Raw genomic sequence first — 19455 nt, forward strand, 5'->3', positions numbered from 1 at the left:
ATCCCTTGCTGCTTGGATGGGGCGTTTGAAGAATGATGCCTGTGCTGATGTCCAGCCAGGCTTTGGGGATGAGTCTCCACACCAGGGTACGACTGACAGGACTGAGGGTTGGGGATCCAGCCAGGTCGAGTCCAGCGTGCTTTGCTCTTGTTCTTAGTGCTTGTTTTTGCTCAGGAGGGCAGGAGGTGAACCTCGTGAACCAATGCCTGCAGACGGGGTTTGCAGAGAAAGAGGTCCTGCAGGCCTTGTGTGACAGCCACGGAGCTGCAGCGAGGCTGCATCCGTGTAAAACACCAGAGATCCACGGAGGTGTGAAGGGGAGCTGTGGGTTGCAGTCACGCAGGAAGGGATGTGCATGCTCGGGGTTTGGTTGTTGTGTGTGTGTTAAGTGACTGTGATACCACTGCTGGGTCAGTGTGAGTGTACGGAACAAGTGTGACAGCCTTTTTGATGGAGCCCTGTGAAAGGAGTCCTATGGACTTGAGATCCAACTGTCAGCCCGTGGGCATCATCCAGGAGTTGGGGTAGGGGATGAGGCAAGGGAAGTTGGGCTGAGAAAGGGATAAAGCAGTCTGGCAGTAGTTCTGTGTTTCTCCCATCTCCTGCTTTATTTCCTTCCAGGTGAAATAGATGGGTGCTGCAACATGCCCTTGAATGTAACAAAACCCACTCTAGTGTGGACTTGACATGGGCCCAGCACTGCAAGGTACGCTGCTGGGAGGAAGCGTCCATCTGGCTGAGGGCAGGAAGGCCCTCCAGAGGGATGCACTGAGGCCAGTTGTGCGAGGCTCAACAAGAGCAAGCGCCAGGTCCTGTGCTTTGGTCATGACGACCCCGTGCCAGCTTCTCCAGGATTTGGCTGGGGTAGAATTCCAAGCAGCCCCTGATTCCAGAACGTTGGGCTGGGCTGTTGGAATCTTCTGCCCTTGTGACTGGTCTTGCCTCCCCACCCTGTCCGTCGTGGTGGAGCAGCCTGGTGGCCCTCAGTGATGTCATAAGGGCTAGAATGAGGGGAGGAGCAGTGCGTGCTGCGTCCCTTCATTGGAGCGCTGGAGCTCTGACTGAGCAGCTCGCTTGTTGCACTTGTGCACCGACTGCGTCCCTTTGTCTTCACACCGTCCTGTGCAGCACCTTGTAGGTAAGCTGAGACAGTGTGGGAGAGACGGGGGGACAGTGAGTGCTGAGAACTGCTGGCTGGCGGAGCTCATAGGATCACATTATCTCCATCAGCAGAGGGGTGGCCATGAGGGACAGGGAGGTGATCGTCCCCCCCTGCTCTGCTCTTGTGAGGCCCCAGCTGCAGTACAGTGTCCAGAAAGACAGGGAGCTGCTGGAGAGGGTCCAGAGGCGAGCCACAGAGATGATCAGGGGACAGGAGCACCTCCCCTGCAAAGACAGGCTGAGGGAGCTGGGCTTGTTCAGCCTGGAGAAATGGAGGCTGTGGGGTGACCTCATGGCAGCCTGCAGTACCTAAAGGGAGCCTAAAAAGAGAAGGGGAATCAACTCTTTGAAAGGGTAGATAACTGCAGGACAAGGGGAAATGGTTTTAAGTTGAAAACTTAAGTTTTTAAGTTGAGGGAGGGCAGATTTTGGATTTTCCCTCGTAGTCTTTGCTAAACCGTGGAAGCAAACTGAACTGCTCTTTCTCTCTCCTCTCTCCACCCTCTGCCTGCTTCCCTGCTGCAGCTTTTGCTCGTGGAAGATCAGAGCAAAGTGACAAGGAACGGCTGCGGATTTGTGAGATTTCTCTCCCTCATTCTGATCTCTTGCCAGGTACCTGCCATGGTTTGTCCCCCCACATGCTTTAGCAGCCCGTGACGCCCCGTGTTTAGTAACACAGCCTCATCCAGCTTTGATGGGACGCTGGTCACGTGTGGGTTTTCTCCACGTGCTCTGCAGCTCAGCCCTCAGAAGGATGCTGTCTGTGGTGCTGTGACCAGCTGGTTTTATGGAAAGCAATCCCTTAGGCAAAGAGTCCCAGCCCCAGCTTGTGCAGAGCTGCACAGCATCACCAGGGACACCAGCAGGCGTGCTTGGGCTGTGTGAGTGTGCCCGACAGCTGTAGGGAGCACAGCAGAGATGTGAACAGAGAACATAAAAGTGTGTTTCTTTTCCGTTCCAGCTTGTCACACCTACGCTGATGGCTGTGGCGTGCAGCGAGATCAGCTGTGGGCCTGACCTGGCATGGACAGAGGTAGAGTATGAAGCTCTGATTGGTCTTTGTTCCCTGACTGCAGCCAGCAGAGTGAGCCGCAGATGTGCTCTCCTGCTTTCCAAGAGAGCTCCTCTGTGGCAAGACAGTAGTGCAAGCGTGGCAAGTTTATCAAAGTACCAGAGCCATCTCGGCTGTTGTGTTTGTCCTCTACTGACTTTTCCCTTGAAATGGCTGCAGAAACAACAATCATTCTCTGCTCTGTTTGGCCTCGCTGTTGGTTGGACTGCTCAAGAGAGCTGCTTGGTGCTTGCAATGGCACTGTTTGCACCTTGTAACTGCAGCCATAGCTTTGGTTTCCCTCTTCACGGTCTCCTAGCATCTGAAACAGTCAGCCTTCCTGCACAAAGAGCGCAGGAAAGGAGGGGGCAAAATGGACAAGGCCACCTGCCTGCGTCAGTGCCATTGCTGATTAGTCTGGGTGGGGAGAGATGCATCTTTGCATTGCCTGGCGTGTGCCTGCTGCACACCAGGGAGAGAAACAGCCGTTATTAGACTTGCAGTTCCTTCTGAAGTGCCCATGATAAGGACCGAGTGCATTTCCTGCAGCTTTCTCTGCAGATGTGCTCCTCACCTTGAAGTCCTCCTTGTTGGTTCCCAGCTCCTCACCGTGGCCTGTGCTCTCTGTTTCAGACTGAGAACAAGGGGAAGCCCCTGCTGGACCATGGGGAGTCAGCTGTGAACATTCCAGCTATTGCTGCTGCCCATGTCGTTAAGAGATACGTTGCCCAGGCAGCGGATGAACTCTCCTTTGAGGTAAGCAGTTCAAGGCGTTCCTTGTTGCTCAATTTTACAATGGCAAATGCCTTCAGAGCTGCACTGGTGCAAGTGCTCTCATGCTCGGCGATGTTTGGCAGTGCAGAAGAATGCAGTCATTTGAGCTGTGCTTTCCTCCCAGCCGTGCTGAAGCTGGGATTGACGTTGCAATCTCTTGCAGGTGGGAGACATCATCTGTGTCATCGACATGCCTCCAAAGGAGCTGACCCCCTGGTGGAGAGGCAAGCTCGGCTTCCAGGTAGGCACAAGCTTCAGACTGGAGAGTGCAACTTCAGTAAAGGCAGGAGTCTCAGCTTAGAGCTGCTCTGCCTGCACAGGATGCCTAATGGACGTAAACAATTTCCCTGTGTCGGTGTCAGGGGACCTTGCCGTTGGCTGCAAATGTTGAAAAATTATTACCTTTATGCTTTGAACTATGGCCATTTTCTGCTGGATAGTCTCATGGAACGTCAGGCAAGCACGTTCCGAGGGAAATGTTACGTGGCTTTTGGTTTAACAGTTCAGATCTGAGAAATGCTGCATGCAATAGTTGGCCCCTCTTCTTGTTACAGGTTGGATTTTTCCCAGGGGAGTGTGTGGAACTGATTAATAAGAACATTCCTGAGGCACTCATCAACTCAGTGCCAAAGCCAGGTACGGATGTTACATTTGATAGTGTGGGGAAGCAAAATGAAGTCTTTTTTGGGGTGTGTTCCATGTTTAATACCTCCTTTATGCATCCCACATTGTCCTCTGGGTTGATGATTCTTCATGCACACCATGGGGCAGAGATTTGGCCCAATCCTCCTGTGTTTATGATTGGACTTGGCAAAACTATAGAATCTTCATAGAATGGCTTGGGATGGAAGGGACCTCAGGGATCATCATGCTCCAACCCTCCCGCCTCAGGATGGTCTCCCAGCCCCCACATTTAATGTGAGACTAGATCAGGCTGCCCAGGGCCCCATCCAGCCTGGCCTTGGGCTCCTCCAGAGATGGGGAAAATCCCTTTTTGTATGTACTGGTTGGTAATGTTCTTCCCGTTCTGACGTGCCCTGTAGAATGTGCTGTGCTCGGCCTCGTCCAACGGAGCCAGACCTGAAATGACCTGGTTTCTTCCTTTTGTTGTGCAGTGCCCAAGAAACGCAGCAAGATCCTCACCTTCCTTCGTTCCTTGGTGAAGGCCCGCCCAAAGAAACCGACCGAGCGGGAGGTGGAGAAGGAAAGGGTGTTTGGCGGTGACCTGGGAGAGCATCTTCTCCACTCCGGTCGTGATGGTAAGGAGCTGCCCATTCCTGAGATCTTCCTCTGCTGGGCATCTAAAGAAGATGAAAGGGAGCTCATATCTAGCAGGGGGCAGGCTGATAGCCGTGGAGACACGTGTAATGGGAGTTGATGGCTGAAGGATCAAGTGAGGCGGATGCTCCTAAGAGACAAGCACATCTGTATTTGCTTCAGCCAAGCCTGGCTGTGCTTAGTGGATGGGATGTGAAGCACAGCCTGCAGCACGATTGAATCAGGAGCTCCACTGACGGCTGGCACGTGTTCTTCAGTCCCCCAGGTCCTCCAGAGCTGCGCTGAGTTCATTGAGCAGCACGGCGTGGTGCAGGGGATATACCGCCTGTCCGGCGTCGCGTCCAACATCCAGAGACTGCGGTAAGAGTGCTGCGACTGACACAGCCTGAGTGCATCTGGTGTGGCTTTGGGCTTGCCTTCCTCTCGCTCAACCGGGTTTGCGTCCCTCTCTCCAGGCAGGAATTTGAGTCGGAGCAGATTCCTGAGCTCACCGTCCGTGACATTCACAGCGTGAGCTCCCTCTGCAAGATGTACTTCAGGGAGCTCCCGAACCCTCTGCTCACCCACCAGCTGTACGGCAAGTTCTCGGTAAGCACAAGGCCACGTCTTTCATTTCCCTCTTCCTGGGCCTCTTGGCAGATGGCTGCAGCAGTGCCCCAGCTCGGAGGCCCTTTTGCTGTCAGCCCCACGAGGTTTACTCGCAGTGCTGTACTAGACTGATTGGTGTCTCGCTCCCTTTCTGCACTACTCCAGGATGCTGTTGGTGCCGCTACAGAGGAGGAGCGGCTGCTCAGAATGCAGGACGTCATCCAGCAGCTGCCCGCTCCTCACTACAGGTCAGTGCTGCCCTCAGCCTGCTGAGCTCCGCCCTGCTGCATTGCAGAGGGCAACGATGTGGTTCCAGCCTTTGTCTTTCTGAATTGCAGCACAGCATGCTCGTTGGTGCTGAACGTTTGCCTCTCTTGTTTTCCAGGACACTGGAGTACCTGATGAGACACTTGGCGTGTCTGGCTGGGAGCTCCATGATAACAAACATGCATGCCAAGAACCTAGCCATTGTGTGGGCTCCAAACCTCTTAAGGTAAACTTCTGCTTCTGTTTCAACACAACGCTTCATCTGTTCTCCAGGAAAAAAAACAGTCCTCCCTTTTTCTCCATCAAATGTGCTCTTCTTCTGTAAAATCTGTGGCTGACAGAAGCGCAGGAGCCTGAGCTGTTCTCCAACCCCACGGGCACAATGTCTAGGTGACAATTTCTGCAGTCTTGTTGAGATGGGACTGACGTGTCCTTGATCATCCAGGGGAATTTCTGCAGTGCCATCACTGATTGCCCACTGCGGAAGTCTCCAGAGCCTCAGCTGACAGCTTTTGGCTGCAACAATTCAGACTCGGGGAAACGGTCTTGGAGAAATGACTTCTAAAATCTGCCTTTTCTACAGATCACAGCAGAACGAGTCTGCCTGCGCCAGCGGAAGAGCTGCCTGCATGGAGCTGCAGACGCAGTCGGATGTGGTGGAATTCATCATCAACCACACCGACGTCCTCTTCTGCTCCAAATCCAGAGCAGACATCGCAGATGCAGCAGGTGAGTGTCTTCCTCCATTAGCTTGATCTTGACCTGACACCTTGACCAAATGCAGGCCTTCTCCAGGACCTTTGAGATACTCTTTTACCATCAAGGGGACAGCAGACCTCTGGGCTTCCATTAGGGTATGGCATCCTGTTGCTGGATGCTGAGAATGTCCAAGCCCAAACTTCACAAGGAGGAAACCGTCATTATTATGGTTTGCACGCAGGAAAAGCTTGATGCAAGTGTGGCAGCGAAGCTTTCTCAGTTCCCTGCCCCTTTTATCTAGGGGTGACATCTCTTAATGATGACCGTGTCCTTTGCCATAAACACACCTCTGCCCACATGGTTATTTTGAGCTCCTCTTCTTCCAGTGGCTCGGATAAGCAAGCCTGAGAAAAATACAGCACCTCCCCCAGAACTGTGGTGGCTGTGCTGCTGCTTTCTGATCCTCGCTCTTACCTGTGGTTTTCCCTGACAGGGCACAATTCTCTCCCAGGGCCCAAGTCTGTGGGGGTCTCTTCTGCTGCCACAAAGCTGCTCAGCCTGGAGGAGGCACAGGCACAGAGGCGAGGCCACAGCACCTCTTCTGTGGTAACAGAGAGCAGCAGGGACATTGAAGTGGAAGAAAGCCCTGCAGCTGGGCAGGGCAAATTCCACACCGTCGTTGACTTTCCATCTGACAGGTAAAGAGGACTTTCTTTTCCAGCAGCTAGCATCATTGTTTGGGTGGGATTTTGTGTTTTCCTGCAGAAACCAGGCAGTGCTAGGAACAAGCAACTGCTGCCAAGAGCTCAGTGCTGCTCTTCCCTCACCCTGCACCACGCACGACTCACAGCATTGGCTGTTTTCTCTCTCCAGACAAAATCCACCCAGCAAGAATGAGGAATCACCAGCTAGCAGTTGGTGTTGCTGCTTCAGCCTCAGGAAGCCATCCTCTGGCAGCAAACGCCAACTGCAGCGCAATGCCAGGCAGCCCTCTGAAACAGCAGTGGTAGTCCTGGCAGGTAAGGGTGCAAATGCAGCTTCCAAATCCCTGCTTTTCAGGAACATACAATTCAAGCTTGCTCTGCACATGTATCTCTTTCTAGCGTTCAATCCCGTGCCTAAATCTTCACCCCTGATCAAGAACCACTGTCGTAATTCAGCTTGTGGAAGTTTGACACTAACCCCTGTGTATCCTTTCTAGGTGAATCGAGCCCTTGCCAAGCCATAAGATCCAGGGCAAGTAGCAAGGATGCTCTGTGTGCTTCCATCAGTGGAGAGCTCATAGGAAGCACAAATTGCTGCAGTTCCAATAGCAGCCTTCCATCTAACAACATTAATGGAGAGAAGGAGCTCATCGAAGTCCATGCTCTCATTACACCTGGCTCTGCTGAAGTTGCTGACCTGAGCCTCCCAGACACCACAGTCACAAGTGTGGATTTTAACCCAGAGTCTCTGCAGTGCAGCCCATCTGAAGCAAAGTGTGAGTGCCCCGACAGCAGCACCTCCATGCAGGAGCAGGTCAGTGTCAGGGAGGAGGAGCAGAGCCTCTTGCAGGAGGACTTTCAATCAGGCCTCCAGTCCCAGGCACCGGACAGCAGCACTGAGAGCTCTGAGCCACTCTCTCCATGACAGGACAGGATGAGTCCCATCTTCACCATGGACCTCTCACATACTCCTGTCCTTTATACAATAATAAAAGCACACTTGTGCTCAATCAACGCCTTGACTGCCTCCAGAGTCTTCATTCACACGGACTGGGATGAATGCAGCACACAGCAAGGCACCCCAGCTTGCAATGCTGTGGCTGTGGGGTGCGTGCAGCACAGCTCCGGGTTTGTTCCTGTTTTGTCTGGCTTTGGGATGTCTGCAGGGGGAGCTCTGCTAGCATTTGGCATGGTAGCAAATAATCTCTCGCATCCTGGATGCTGCTCATGATACTCCCAAGCTTCCTGGCTGTGGCTTTGTGATGCTTTTCAGGGCCTTCTGATGCATTTTGATGCCTTGGATGTTGCTTAACACCTCCCTCCTCCCATCATGTCCTTTCCTGGCTCCCACCTACGAACTGGCCCTGCAGATCATCTCCAGACCTGTCATCAGCACACTGCGGCAGGAGAAGCTCCCCCTGGCCAACGTCAGGCAGTACTGCTTGGTCTGCAGCTCAGTGGCCATTTCCCTTTTAGGCGGCTCCTGCAGAAGAATCAAGCAGCAGAACCTTTTGCTCACCCTGCAGCACACAAATGCTGCAAAAGCAGAAACAACCTGGGAATCTCTGGTTTGCAAGACTTCACAGACACATTGACTGTGTCTGATGGTTCCCTCCCATCCTTGATTTCCTTCGCCCCTTCTCCTCGTCTGATCCCACTGCTGAGCCATGATCAAGCTGTCCAGTGTGGCAGAGCATCGTGCAGAGCCGTGCTGGCACCTCCTCCCCTTCCTCTCCTGCAGCTCAGCCTGCAACCTGAGGAAGGTTTTTTCTGAGAAAGTGACCAGCTCTTTTCCATCCCTTTGCCCCTACAAGCAGTTGTCCAGAGGATCTCGCCCAAGAATTCCTAGAACAGCCTGCAGCTGGCTCTCCTGAAGTTCAGGCTCCTGCCTTTGCTTCCTGCCAGGCCCGCATTCCTTGAGATCACCAACTCAAGGAGGGCATGGTCACTGCAGCCCTGACCGCCTCCTGTCGTAACCCCTGGTGTGCACCATGTCCAGCAATGCTTCCCTTCTGCTTGCTGTGCCCAATGCCTGCACCACAGAGCGATTCTCACTGCACTCCAGGAGTCTGTCAGATTGCTTGCAGCCAGCCATGCTGATTTCCCAGACTGACTGGAATCCCCCATCAGGATGAGAGTCAGTGAGTGCGATGCTTCTGCTGGCTGCAGTAAGCAGCTCCCACCAACAGGCTCTCTTTCCAGGCGGCTGTAGCAGACCCTCACCTCCAGAAGCCCTGCACTGCTGCACTTCCTAATTTTACCCACAAGTTCACAACCTGCTCATGGCTCTTCTTAGTTCTTTGCACTCAACTTCTCATCATAGAGGGCAAATCCCTTGTTTTCCAGAATTCCATAGTATCAATTGTGTCTGCTTTATGTCAGGATTTTTTTTCTTTCCTTTCTTTTTCCATTTTCTAGGTAGGAAAATGAATTTCTGAGCCAGGAGAAGCAGAAGTGAAACAGTCTTCCTGGCACTGCTCAGGTTGCAGGAGTTGCCAAGTGCTCCTCAGGTAATGTGTGCTGAAGAGCTGACCTTGGTGGCAGGGGCTGTGGCTGCATTTTGTGCCTGTCATGCGGGAATCCAAGAAAGCCTATTCAGAGCAGGAGCTGCAGAGCGAGATAAACATCACGAGAAGGGAAGGCTGAGAAGCAAGGACACCTCCAGAAAGAAGAGAAAAACTGAGTCAAGTGAGCTGCGTGACGGCCGTGTGATGCTGACCATGATTGGAGGAAGAGCGCATGGCTGGGAATGACTGATGGCTCTGGTTGGATGGGTGCCTGTGTGCACAGAGTTAAGGAGTGTTTGTGGGATGTTTTGCTGGCATCTAACGGCTGTAAGGGGAAGTCAAGAGAGAAAACTTGTGAATGCATAGAAGGGATGTTAAAATCTGGAACAGACTGTTTGGATCAGTCACAGCTGAGTCCAGATTGCCACACTGTCAGAACCTGGGGCCTAGGATTTTCCTTTAAGAGTGCCAACTGCTTATTTTAAGTGATAAAAAGTAACATTGATAGAAGCTTCCCTCCTTGCATTAGAATAAGGCATTGATATTTGATGTTTCTGTCTTTCCATTCCTTTAGCAGCCTGGGTGTTGATGCAGCTGCATGCATCTGCTGCCCTCCCCTTCTGTTTTGTGTAAAAGAACAGTAAAATATGCAATCAGTGTGAGATCTTTCTGAAGTATTTTACTTTATTTGCCCCTAGGCTGCAATGGCTGGGAAATGGCAGTGTCACCCAGGAGCCCACACGGCGACCTGATGTCTCATTGTTGGGGTCTATTGGAAACCTCCACGATGACAAAAGAATGCCTGGGATTCCTCCGGCCCAAATGCCAAACCTTGCATTTGGCTGTGCTGAACCTCATGAGGTTCACCCAGGCCCACCTCTCAAGTCTGCTGAGCTCAAACAGATGTCATTTTTCTCGTGTCCTTCCATTCCGAGTCCATCTGTTCCCCAAAGCAAAATTATTCTGACCAAGGCTGCAGTTGCAGCTGACTTCCCAAGGCTGCAAGACGTGGTGGTGACACAGCCTTGTGCTTCTGCATTGGTGCTCATCCCACGTTTCCTTTCTCTGTCTCGCAGGTCAGCTCCTGCTGGAAGCAGATGGTATCCCAGTGTGAATGAAGGTCAGTGCAGGAGCAGCTGCTGATGGGAGGAAGGAAGTCCATGCTGAAGAGCTCTGAAGCATCTGCAGGTATGGTTCTGGAGGAGGCAGCAGTGATGTCAGAGGGCTCCCCAGCAGGAAGCTGTCTCATCCAAATTCTTGCTGAGTGGTTGGAAGGGAGCTTTCTGCATGACAGCAGCACCAGTTGCTTGCTTCAAATGCTGCAAAGACAAGGATTAGCAGGAGTTCCAGTATCTACAGTATCATCACAAATCACGATAGGATTACAATGTGTCCTCATACAAACGCAGCCATTTCTCTCTGAGTCCAGAGGCTGTCCGGAAAGCATCTTTGAGGTCTCTCACACCAAACCACTGCTGTCCGTGTGGGATCTGACTCATTAGGGTATAGGGGTTAGGAACCACAGGCTGTCTTTTGAGAACGGGTTCAGTCATTTCCTTACATCTTGCACCAGCCGATACGTGCCGTCTGCCTTCCGTGCCGACAGGATTGGGGTGTTATAAGGCCACAGACAAGGTTCCAGAAGACCATCCTTAAGCACTGTCTGTGTTACAGCTTTTAGACCCACTCTCCCTTCTAAGGCTATGGGATATTGTTGCTGTTTCACAGCTCCACTCCCTCCTTGGGCAGTTATTTGTAAGGGAAAATTGTGAGTCCACCCCGATTTCCTTCCCCTGCCCACAGCTTTGGATTCATTTCTTCTTCATCACAGCTGTTAACACATTCATTGACCCCTGATATCTGTTTCACAGACTTGCAGCTGTAATCCTCATTTAACTGTTAAATCTCTCCCCCATAAATCGGTCCCTGCTTCAGGCACACAGAACAATTGCCCTGCAACTATTTTATCTTTCCATTTTAGTTCTGTGGTCTCCAAGAGTGGAGCTGTCACTTCTGATCCCTCAGCCCCAGTTATGCACAACAGCCACATCCAGATACACGTCTGGTACCTCTGAACTAGCTAATGCTGTAGGATGGAATGTTGTTTCTGCACTGGCTATCAAATGTGGGATTGCTCTGAAGCAGTACAGCACAATGTCTTTAGTAATTTGCCCTTAGAAACAGTTTGAAAAAGTAGAAAGACTTTATTAGTATTAGTAAAAAGAAGTTATTTCATAACATATTTTAGAAATACAGTTGTTCAATCATGTGATCAATTCTCACTTACAGAACTGTAATAGTTACAAATTGCATGGGTTTAGTATTAAGGACCAGAAAGCATGTTGTAAGGCCATTCTGTTTGGATAGGAGAAGCTCAGCAAAAGAAAAACAGACTCCAAAGAAGCCAGGGCCTCCACACAAGGCCGAACTGACTCACTCTGTGGGCAGGTTGGGATGCAACAGGCAGGCATCAAGAGACTCCCCTCTGTCCTCCTTCCAAACTTCTCTCTATTCAGGGATGAGCAGGTGTCCAGAAATAGTGGCCAGGTGTTGATAAGCAGCTGTCAGGCGTTCAATAATTAGCAGTATGCCTGCTGAGCTAGCAACAATTGGTGTTTAGCCAGTCACACACACACACACAGAAGGGCCCGGGTTGGAAGGGACCTCAAGGATCAGGAATCTCCAACCCCCTGCCACAGGCAGGGGCACCAACCTCTGCAGCACTGCACATATGCACATTGCAGATAGAAACAGCAGTGTGGAAAAAAACGGATGCAGTGGATGAAAAGGGTGAATCAGAAAGGCTTAACAGCTGTCCCACAAGGAAAAGCAATCTTTTACCTGCTGTGCCATGCTCATGGTAACACCAATGCAGATGCCAGCAGCTGATGCCCACAAGGACAGCCAGCCTGGACTTATTTTCATTATATGTCTTTGTCCTGATGTCCTTCTAGAAGCTGGAACATTTCTCCATCTCAGCAGAAGAGGGCAGGAGGTTTCCAAGTTGCAGGCACACTCTCGTCTTTTTCTGGCACACAAAGAGAAGATGAAAACCAGATGTGTTTCCCTGCCCATGGCAAACACCAGCCTTTCCATCCTTACAGTCCTTCCTGACATCAGCAGCAACTGAAACAACATCCCACTTACCTTTGCCATGTCTGGCAGAGGTTGCAGCTCTTTCAATTGCATCCCTCTAGCTGTCAAGTCAAGAGCTCCTGTGTCACACAAGGAAAAGCAATCTTTTACCTGCTGTGCCATGCTCCTGGTAACACCAATGCAGATGCCAGCAGCTGATGCCCACAAGGACAGCCAGCCTGGACTTATTTTCATTACATATCTTGGGGCTGATGTCGTTTTACAACCTGGAACATTTTTCCATCTCAGCAGAAGAGGGCAGGAAGGGTCCAAGGTGAGGGCACACACTCCTCTTTTTATCTAGAATTAAAGATTAAAACAAAATGAAAACCAGATGTGTTTTCCTGCCCATGGCAAACACTAGACTTTCCCTCCTTACACTTTTTCCTGACATCAGCAGCAATGGAAACAACATCCAACTCACCTTTGCCATGTCTGGCAGAGGTTGCAGCTCTTTCTATTGCATCCCTCTAGTTTCAAGTCTAGAGCTCCTGTGTCACACAAGGAAAAGCAATCTTTTACCTGCTTTGCCATGCTCATGGCAGCAGCAGTGCAGATGCCAGCAACTGATGCCCACAAGGACAGCCAGCCTGGACTTATTTTCATTACATATCTTTGTCCTGATTTCCTTCTAGAAGCTTGGACATTTCTCCCTCTGAGCAGCAGAGGGCAGGATGGGTCCAAGGTGAGGGCACACTCTGCTCTTTATCTGGCACTCAAAGAGAAAGAGAAAATGAAAACCAGATGTGTTTCCCTGCCCATGGCAAACACCGGCCTATCCATCCTTCCAGTCCTTCCTGACATCAGCACTAATTGAAACAACATCCCACTCACCTTTGCCATGTCTGGCAGAGGTTGCAGCTCTTTCTATTGCATCCCTCTAGCTTTCAAGTCAAGAGCTCCTGTGTCACACAAGGAAAAGCAATCTTTTACCTGCTGTGCCATGCTCATGGCAGCAGCAATGCAGATGCCAGCAGCTGATGCCCACAAGGACAGCCAGCCTGGACTTATTTTCATTACATATCTTTGTCCTGATGTCTTTCTAGAAGCTGGAACATTTTTCCATCTCAGCAGAAAAGGGCAGGATGGGTCCAAGGTGAGGGCACACTCTGCTCTTTAACTGGCACTCAAAGAGAAAGAGAAAATGAAAACCTGATGTGTTTCCCTGCCCATGGCAAACACCAGACTTTCCATCCTTACAGTCCTTCCTGCAATCATCAGCAATGGAAACAACATCCCACTCACCTTTGCCATGTCTGGCAGAGGTTGCAGCTCTTTCTATTGCATCCCTCTAGCTTTCAAGTCAAGAGCACCTGTGTCAAACAAGGAAAAGCAATCTTTTACCTGCTGTGCTATCCTCATGGCAGCAGCAATGCAGATGCCAGCAGCTGATGCCCACAAGGACAGCCAGCCTGGACTTATTTTCATTACATATCTTTGTCCTGATTTCCTTCTAGAAGCTGGAACATTTCTCCATCTCAGCAGAAGAGGGCACGAGAGTTCCAAGGTGAGGGCACACTCTGCTCTTTTTCTGGTACACAAAGATAAAATGAAAACCAGATGTCTTTCCCTGCCCATGGCAAACACCAGCCTTTCCATCCTTACAGTCTTCCTGACATCAGCACTAATTGAAACAACATCCCACTCACCTTTGCCACGTCTGGCAGAGGTTGCAGCTCTTTCTATTGCATCCCTCTAGCTTTCAAGTCAAGAGCTCCTGTGTCACACAAGGAAACGCAATCTTTTACCTGCTGTGCCATGCTCATGGCAGCAGAAGTCCAGATGCCAGCAGCTGATGCCCACAATGACAGCCAGCCTGGACTTATTTTCATTACATATCCTTATCCTGATGTCCTTCTAGAAGCTGGGACATTTCACCATCTCAGCAGCAGAGGGCAGGATGGGTCCAAGGTGAGGGCACACTCTGCTCTTTATCTGGCACTCAAAGAGAAAGAGAAAATGAAAACCAGCTGTGTTTCCCTGCCCATGGCAAACACCAGCCTTTCCATCCTTACAGTCATTCCTGACATCAGCAGCAACTGAAACAACATCCCACTCACCTTTGCCATGTCTGGCAGAGGTTGCAGCTCTTCCTATTGCATCCCTCTAGCTGTCAAGAGCTCCTGTGTCACACAAGGAAAAGCAATCTTTTACCTGCTGTGCCATGCTCATGGCAGCAGCAATGCAGATGCCAGCAGCTGATGCCCACAAGGACAGCCAGCCTGGACTTATTTTCATTACACATCTTTGTTCTGATGTCCTTCTAGAAGCTGGAACATTTTTCCATCTCAGCAGAAGAGGGCAGGAGGGGTCCAAGGGGAGGGCACAATGTCCTCTTTATCTGGCACTCAAAGAGAAAGAGAAAATGAAAACCAGATGTGTTTCCCTGCCCATGGCAAACACCAGACTTTCCATCCTTACAGTCCTTCATGACATCAGCACTAATTGAAACAACATCCCACTCACCTTTGCCATGTCTGGCAGAGGTTGCAGCTCTTTCTATTGCATCCCTCTAGCTTTCAAGTCAAGAGCTCCTGTGTCACACAAGGAAACGCAATCTTTTACCTGCTTTGCCATGCTCATGGCAGCAGCAATCCAGATGCCAGCAGCTGATGCCCACAATGACAGCCAGCCTGGACTTATTTTCATTACATATCTTTGTCCTGATGTCCTTTTAGAAGCTTGGACATTTCTCCTTCTGAGCAGCAGAGACCTGGATGGGTCCAAGGTGAGGGCACACTCTGCTCTTTATCTGGCACTCAAAGAGAAAGAGAAAATGAAAACCAGATGTGTTTCCCAGCCCATGGCAAACACCAGACTTTCCATCCTTAAAATCTTCCTGACTTCAGGAATAATTGAAACAACATCCCACTCATCTTTGCCACGTCTGGCAGAGGTTGCAGCTCTTTCTACTGCATCCCTCTAGCTTTCAAGACAAGAGCTCATGTGTCACACAAGGAAAAGCAATCTTTTACCTGCTTTGCCATGGCATGGCAGCAGCAATGCAGATGCCAGCAGCTGATGCCCACAAGGACAGCCAGCCTGGACTTATTTTCATTACACATCTTTGTTCTGATGTCCTTCTAGAAGCTGGAACATTTCTCCATCTCAGCAGAAGAGGGCAGGAGGGGTCCAAGGGGAGGGCACAATGTGCTCTTTATCTGGCACTCAAAGAGAAAGAGAAAATGAAAACAAGATGTGTTTCCCAGCCCATGGCAAACACCAGCCTTTCCATCCTTACAGTCCTTCCTGACATCAGCACTAACTGAAACAACATCCCACTCACCTTTGCCATGTCTGGCAGAGGTTGCAGCTCTTTCTATTGCATCCATCTAGCTTTCAAGTCAAGAGCTCCTGTGTCACACAAGGAAAAGCAACCTTTTACCTGCTTTGCCATGCTCATGGCAGCAGCAGTGCAGATGCCAGCAGATGATGCCCACAAGGACAGCCAGCCTGGACTTATTTTCATTACATATCTTTGTCCTGATGTCCTTCTAGAAGCAGGAACATTTCTCCATCTCAGCAGAAGAGGGCAGGATGGGTCCAAGATTAGTGCACACTCTCCACTTTTTCTGGCACACAAAGACAAAGAGAAGATGAAAACCGGATGTGTTTCCCTGCCCATGGCAAACACCAGCCTTTCCATCCTTACAGTCCTTCCTGACATCAGCAGCAACTGAAACAACATCCCACTCACCCTTGCCATGTCTGCCAGAGGTTGCAGCTCTTTCTATTCCATCCCTCTAGCTGTCAAGTCAAGAGCTCCTGTGTCACACAAGGAAAAGCAATCTTTTACCTGCTGTGCCATGCTCATGGCAGCAGCAGTGCAGATGCCAGCAGCTGATGCCCACAAGGACAGCCAGCCTGGACGTCTTTTCATTACATATCTTTGTCCTGATGTCCTTCTAGAAGCTGGAACATTTCTCCCTCGGAGCAGCAGAGGGCAAGAGAGTTCCAAGGTGAGGGCACACTGTCCTCTTTTTATCTAGAACTTAAAGATTAAAACAAAATGAAAACCAGATGTGTTTCCCTGCCAAGGGCAAACACTAGACTTTCCCTTTTTACAGTCCTCCTGACATCAGCACTAATTGAAACAACATCCCACTCACCTTTGCCATGTCTGCCAGAGGTTGCAGCTCTTTCTATTGCATCCCTCTAGCTTTCAAGTCAAGAGCTCCTGTGTCACACAAGGAAAAGCAATCTTTTACCTGCTGTGCCATGCTCATGGCAGCAGAAATGCAGATGCCAGCAGCTGATGCCCACAGGGACAGCCAGCCTGGACTTATTTTCATTACATATCTTTGTCCTGATGTCCTTCTAGAAGCTGGAACATTTCTCCATCTCAGCAGAAGAGGGCAGGAGAGTTCCAATGTGAGGGAACACTCTGCACTTTTTCTGGCACACAAAGACAAAGAGAAGATGAAAACCAGATGTATTTCCCTGCCCATGGCAAACACCAGCCTTTCCATCCTTACAGTCCTCCTGACATCAGCACTAATTGAAACAACATCCCACTCAGGTTTGCCATGTCTGGCAGAGGTTGCAGCTCTTTCTATTGCATCCCTCTAGCTGTCAAGTCAAGAGCTCCTGTGTCACACAAGGAAAAGCAATCTTTTACCTGCTGTGCCATGCTCATGGCAGCAGCAGTGCAGATGCCAGCAGCTGATGCCCACAAGGACAGCCAGCCTGGACTTATTTTCATTACCTATCTTTGTCCTGATGTCCTTCTAGAAGCAGGAACATTTCTCCATCTCAGCAGAAGAGGGCAGGAGGGGTCCAGGGTTAGGGCACACTCTCCTCTTTTTCTGGCACAAAAAGAGAAATAGAAGATGAAAACCAGATGTGTTTCCCTGCCCATGGCAAACACCAGCCTTTCCATCCTTACAGTCCTCCTGACATCAGCACTAATTGAAACAACATCCCACTCACCTTTGCCATGTCTGGCAGAGCTTTCAGCTCTGTCTATTGCATCCCTCTAGCTGTCAACTCAAGAGCTCCTGTGTCACACAAGGAAAAGCAATCTTTTACCTGCTGTGCCATGCTCATGGCAGCAGCAATGCAGATGCCAGCAGCTGATGCCCACAAGGACAGCCAGCCTGGACTTATTTTCATTACATATCTTTGTCCTGATGTCCTACTAGAAGCAGGAACATTTCTCCCTCTGAGCAGCAGAGGGCAGGAGAGTTCCACGGTGAGGGCACACTCTCCCCTGTTTATCTGGCACTCAAAGAGAAAGAGAAAATGAAAACCAGATGTGTTTCCCTGCCCAGGGTAAACACCAGCCTTTCCATCCTTACAGTCCTCCTGACATCAGCAGCAACTGAAACAACATCCCACTCACCTTTGCCTAATCTGGCATGGAGGTGATGCTCTTTCTATTATACCCCTCTGGCTTTGAATTCACCAGTGCTTGTGTCACACAAGCATATGCAAGATTCCACCTGTTCTGCCATTCCCATAGCAACAACTATGCAGATGCCAGCAGCTGATGCCCACAAGGACAGCCAGCCTGGACTTATTTTCAGTACATATCTTTGTCCTGACGTCCTTCTAGAAGCTGGGAAATTTCTCCATCTCAGCAGAAGAGGGCAGGAGGGGTGCAAGTTGCAGGCACACTCTCCTCTTTTTCTGGCAGACAAAGAGAAAGAGAAGATGAAAACCAGATGTGTTTCCCTGCCCATGGCAAACAACAGCCTTTCCATCCTTACAGTCCTCCTGATATCAGCAGCAATGGGAACAACTTCCAACTCACCTTTGCCATGTCTGGCAGAGGTTGCAGCTCTTTCTATTGCATCCCTCTAGCTGTCAAGTCAAGAGCTCCTGTGTCACACAAGGAAAAGCAATCTTTTACCTGCTGTGCCATGCTCATGGCAGCAGCAATGCAGATGCCAGCAGCTGATGCCCAGAAGGACAGCCAGCCTGGACTTATTTTCATTACATACCTTTGTCCTGATGTCCTTCTACAAGCTGGAACATTTCTCCATCTCAGCAGAAGAGGGCAGGAGGGGTCCAAGTTACAGGCACACTCTCCTCTTTTTCTGGCACACAAAGAGAAGATGAAAAGCAGATGTGTTTCCCTGCCCCTGGCAAACACCAGCCTTTCCATCCTTACAGTTCTTCCTGACATCAGCACTAATTGAAACAACATCCCACTCACCTTTGCCATGTCTGGCAATGTTGCAGCTCTTTCTATTACATCCCTCTAGCTGTCAAGTCAAGAGCTGCTGTGTCACACAAGGAAAAGCAATCCTTTACCTGCTGTGCCATGCTCATGGCAGCAGCAATGCAGATGCCAGCAACTGATGCCCACAAGGACAGCCAGCCTGGACTTATTTTCATTACATATCTTTGTCCTGATTTCGTTCTAGAAGCTTGGACATTTCTCCCTCTGAGCAGCAGAGGGCAGGATGGGTCCAAGGTGAGGGCACACTCTGCTCTTTATCTGGCACACAAAGAGAAAGAGAAAATGAAAACCAGATGTGTTTTCCTGCCCATGGCAAACACCAGCCTATCCATCCTTCCAGTCCTTCCTGACATCAGCACTAATTGAAACAACATCCCACTCACCTTTGCCATGTCTGGCAGAGGTTGCAGCTCTTTCTATTGCATCCCTCTAGCTTTCAAGTCAAGAGCTCCTGTGTCACACAAGGAAAAGCAATCTTTTACCTGCTGTGCCATGCTCCTGGCAGCAGCAATGCAGATGCCAGCAGCTGATGCCCACAAGGACAGCCAGCCTGGACTTATTTTCATTACATATCTTTGTCCTGATGTCCTTCTAGAAGCTGGAACATTTCTCCCTCTGAGCAGCAGAGGGCAGGATGGGTCCAAGGTGAGGGCACACTCTGCTCTTTATCTGGCACTCAAAGAGAAAGAGAAAATGAAAACCAGATGTGTTTTCCTGCCCATGGCAAACACCGGCCTATCCATCCTTCCAGTCCTTCCTGACATCAGCACTAATTGAAACAACATCCCACTCACCTTTGCCATGTCTGGCAGAGGTTGCAGCTCTTTCTATTGCATCCCTCTAGCTTTCAAGTCAAGAGCTCCTGTGTCACACAAGGAAAAGCAATCTTTTACCTGCTGTGCCATGCTCATGGCAGCAGCAATGCAGATGCCAGCAGCTGATGCCCACAAGGACAGCCAGCCTGGACTTATTTTCATTACATATCTTTGTCCTGATGTCTTTCTAGAAGCTGGAACATTTTTCCATCTCAGCAGAAAAGGGCAGGATGGGTCCAAGGTGAGGGCACACTCTGCTCTTTAACTGGCACTCAAAGAGAAAGAGAAAATG

The 19455-nt window shown here is 50.2% G+C and overlaps 2 protein-coding genes across 2 annotated transcripts in view; both read left to right on the top strand.

Moving 5' to 3' along the window:
- Positions 1-2849: 2849 nt before the first annotated feature.
- LOC149912418 (uncharacterized) overlaps positions 2850-19455 on the top strand; it is a 32225-nt gene continuing 15619 nt past the window's right edge. Inside the window, exons 1-2 of the mRNA XM_090131063.1 lie at positions 2850-2968; positions 3150-3227. Coding sequence (XP_089987189.1) covers positions 3177-3227 — 51 coding nt within the window. The 5' untranslated portion in view covers positions 2850-2968; positions 3150-3176. The remainder of the gene's footprint in view (positions 2969-3149; positions 3228-19455) is intronic.
- Positions 4450-8396, top strand: LOC149912419 (rho GTPase-activating protein 33-like). The gene is made up of 4 exons (XM_090130802.1): positions 4450-4456; positions 4522-4624; positions 4720-4852; positions 8340-8396. Exons 1-4 carry the CDS (start codon positions 4450-4452, stop codon positions 8394-8396), a joined length of 300 nt encoding a protein of 99 aa, XP_089986928.1.

Source organism: Phasianus colchicus, chromosome Z (assembly GCF_987193195.1).
Source record: "Phasianus colchicus chromosome Z, bPhaCol1.hap1.1, whole genome shotgun sequence".
NCBI classification, from domain to species: domain Eukaryota; kingdom Metazoa; phylum Chordata; class Aves; order Galliformes; family Phasianidae; genus Phasianus; species Phasianus colchicus.

Coding starts and splice junctions, on each gene's coding strand:
- LOC149912419 (XM_090130802.1), top strand. Junction 4,625..4,719: donor TCCAACATCCAGAGACTGCG/GTAAGAGTGCTG, acceptor CCCTCTCTCCAG/GCAGGAATTTGAGTCGGAGC. Junction 4,853..8,339: donor AGCTGTACGGCAAGTTCTCG/GTAAGCACAAGG, acceptor CCCTACAAGCAG/TTGTCCAGAGGATCTCGCCC.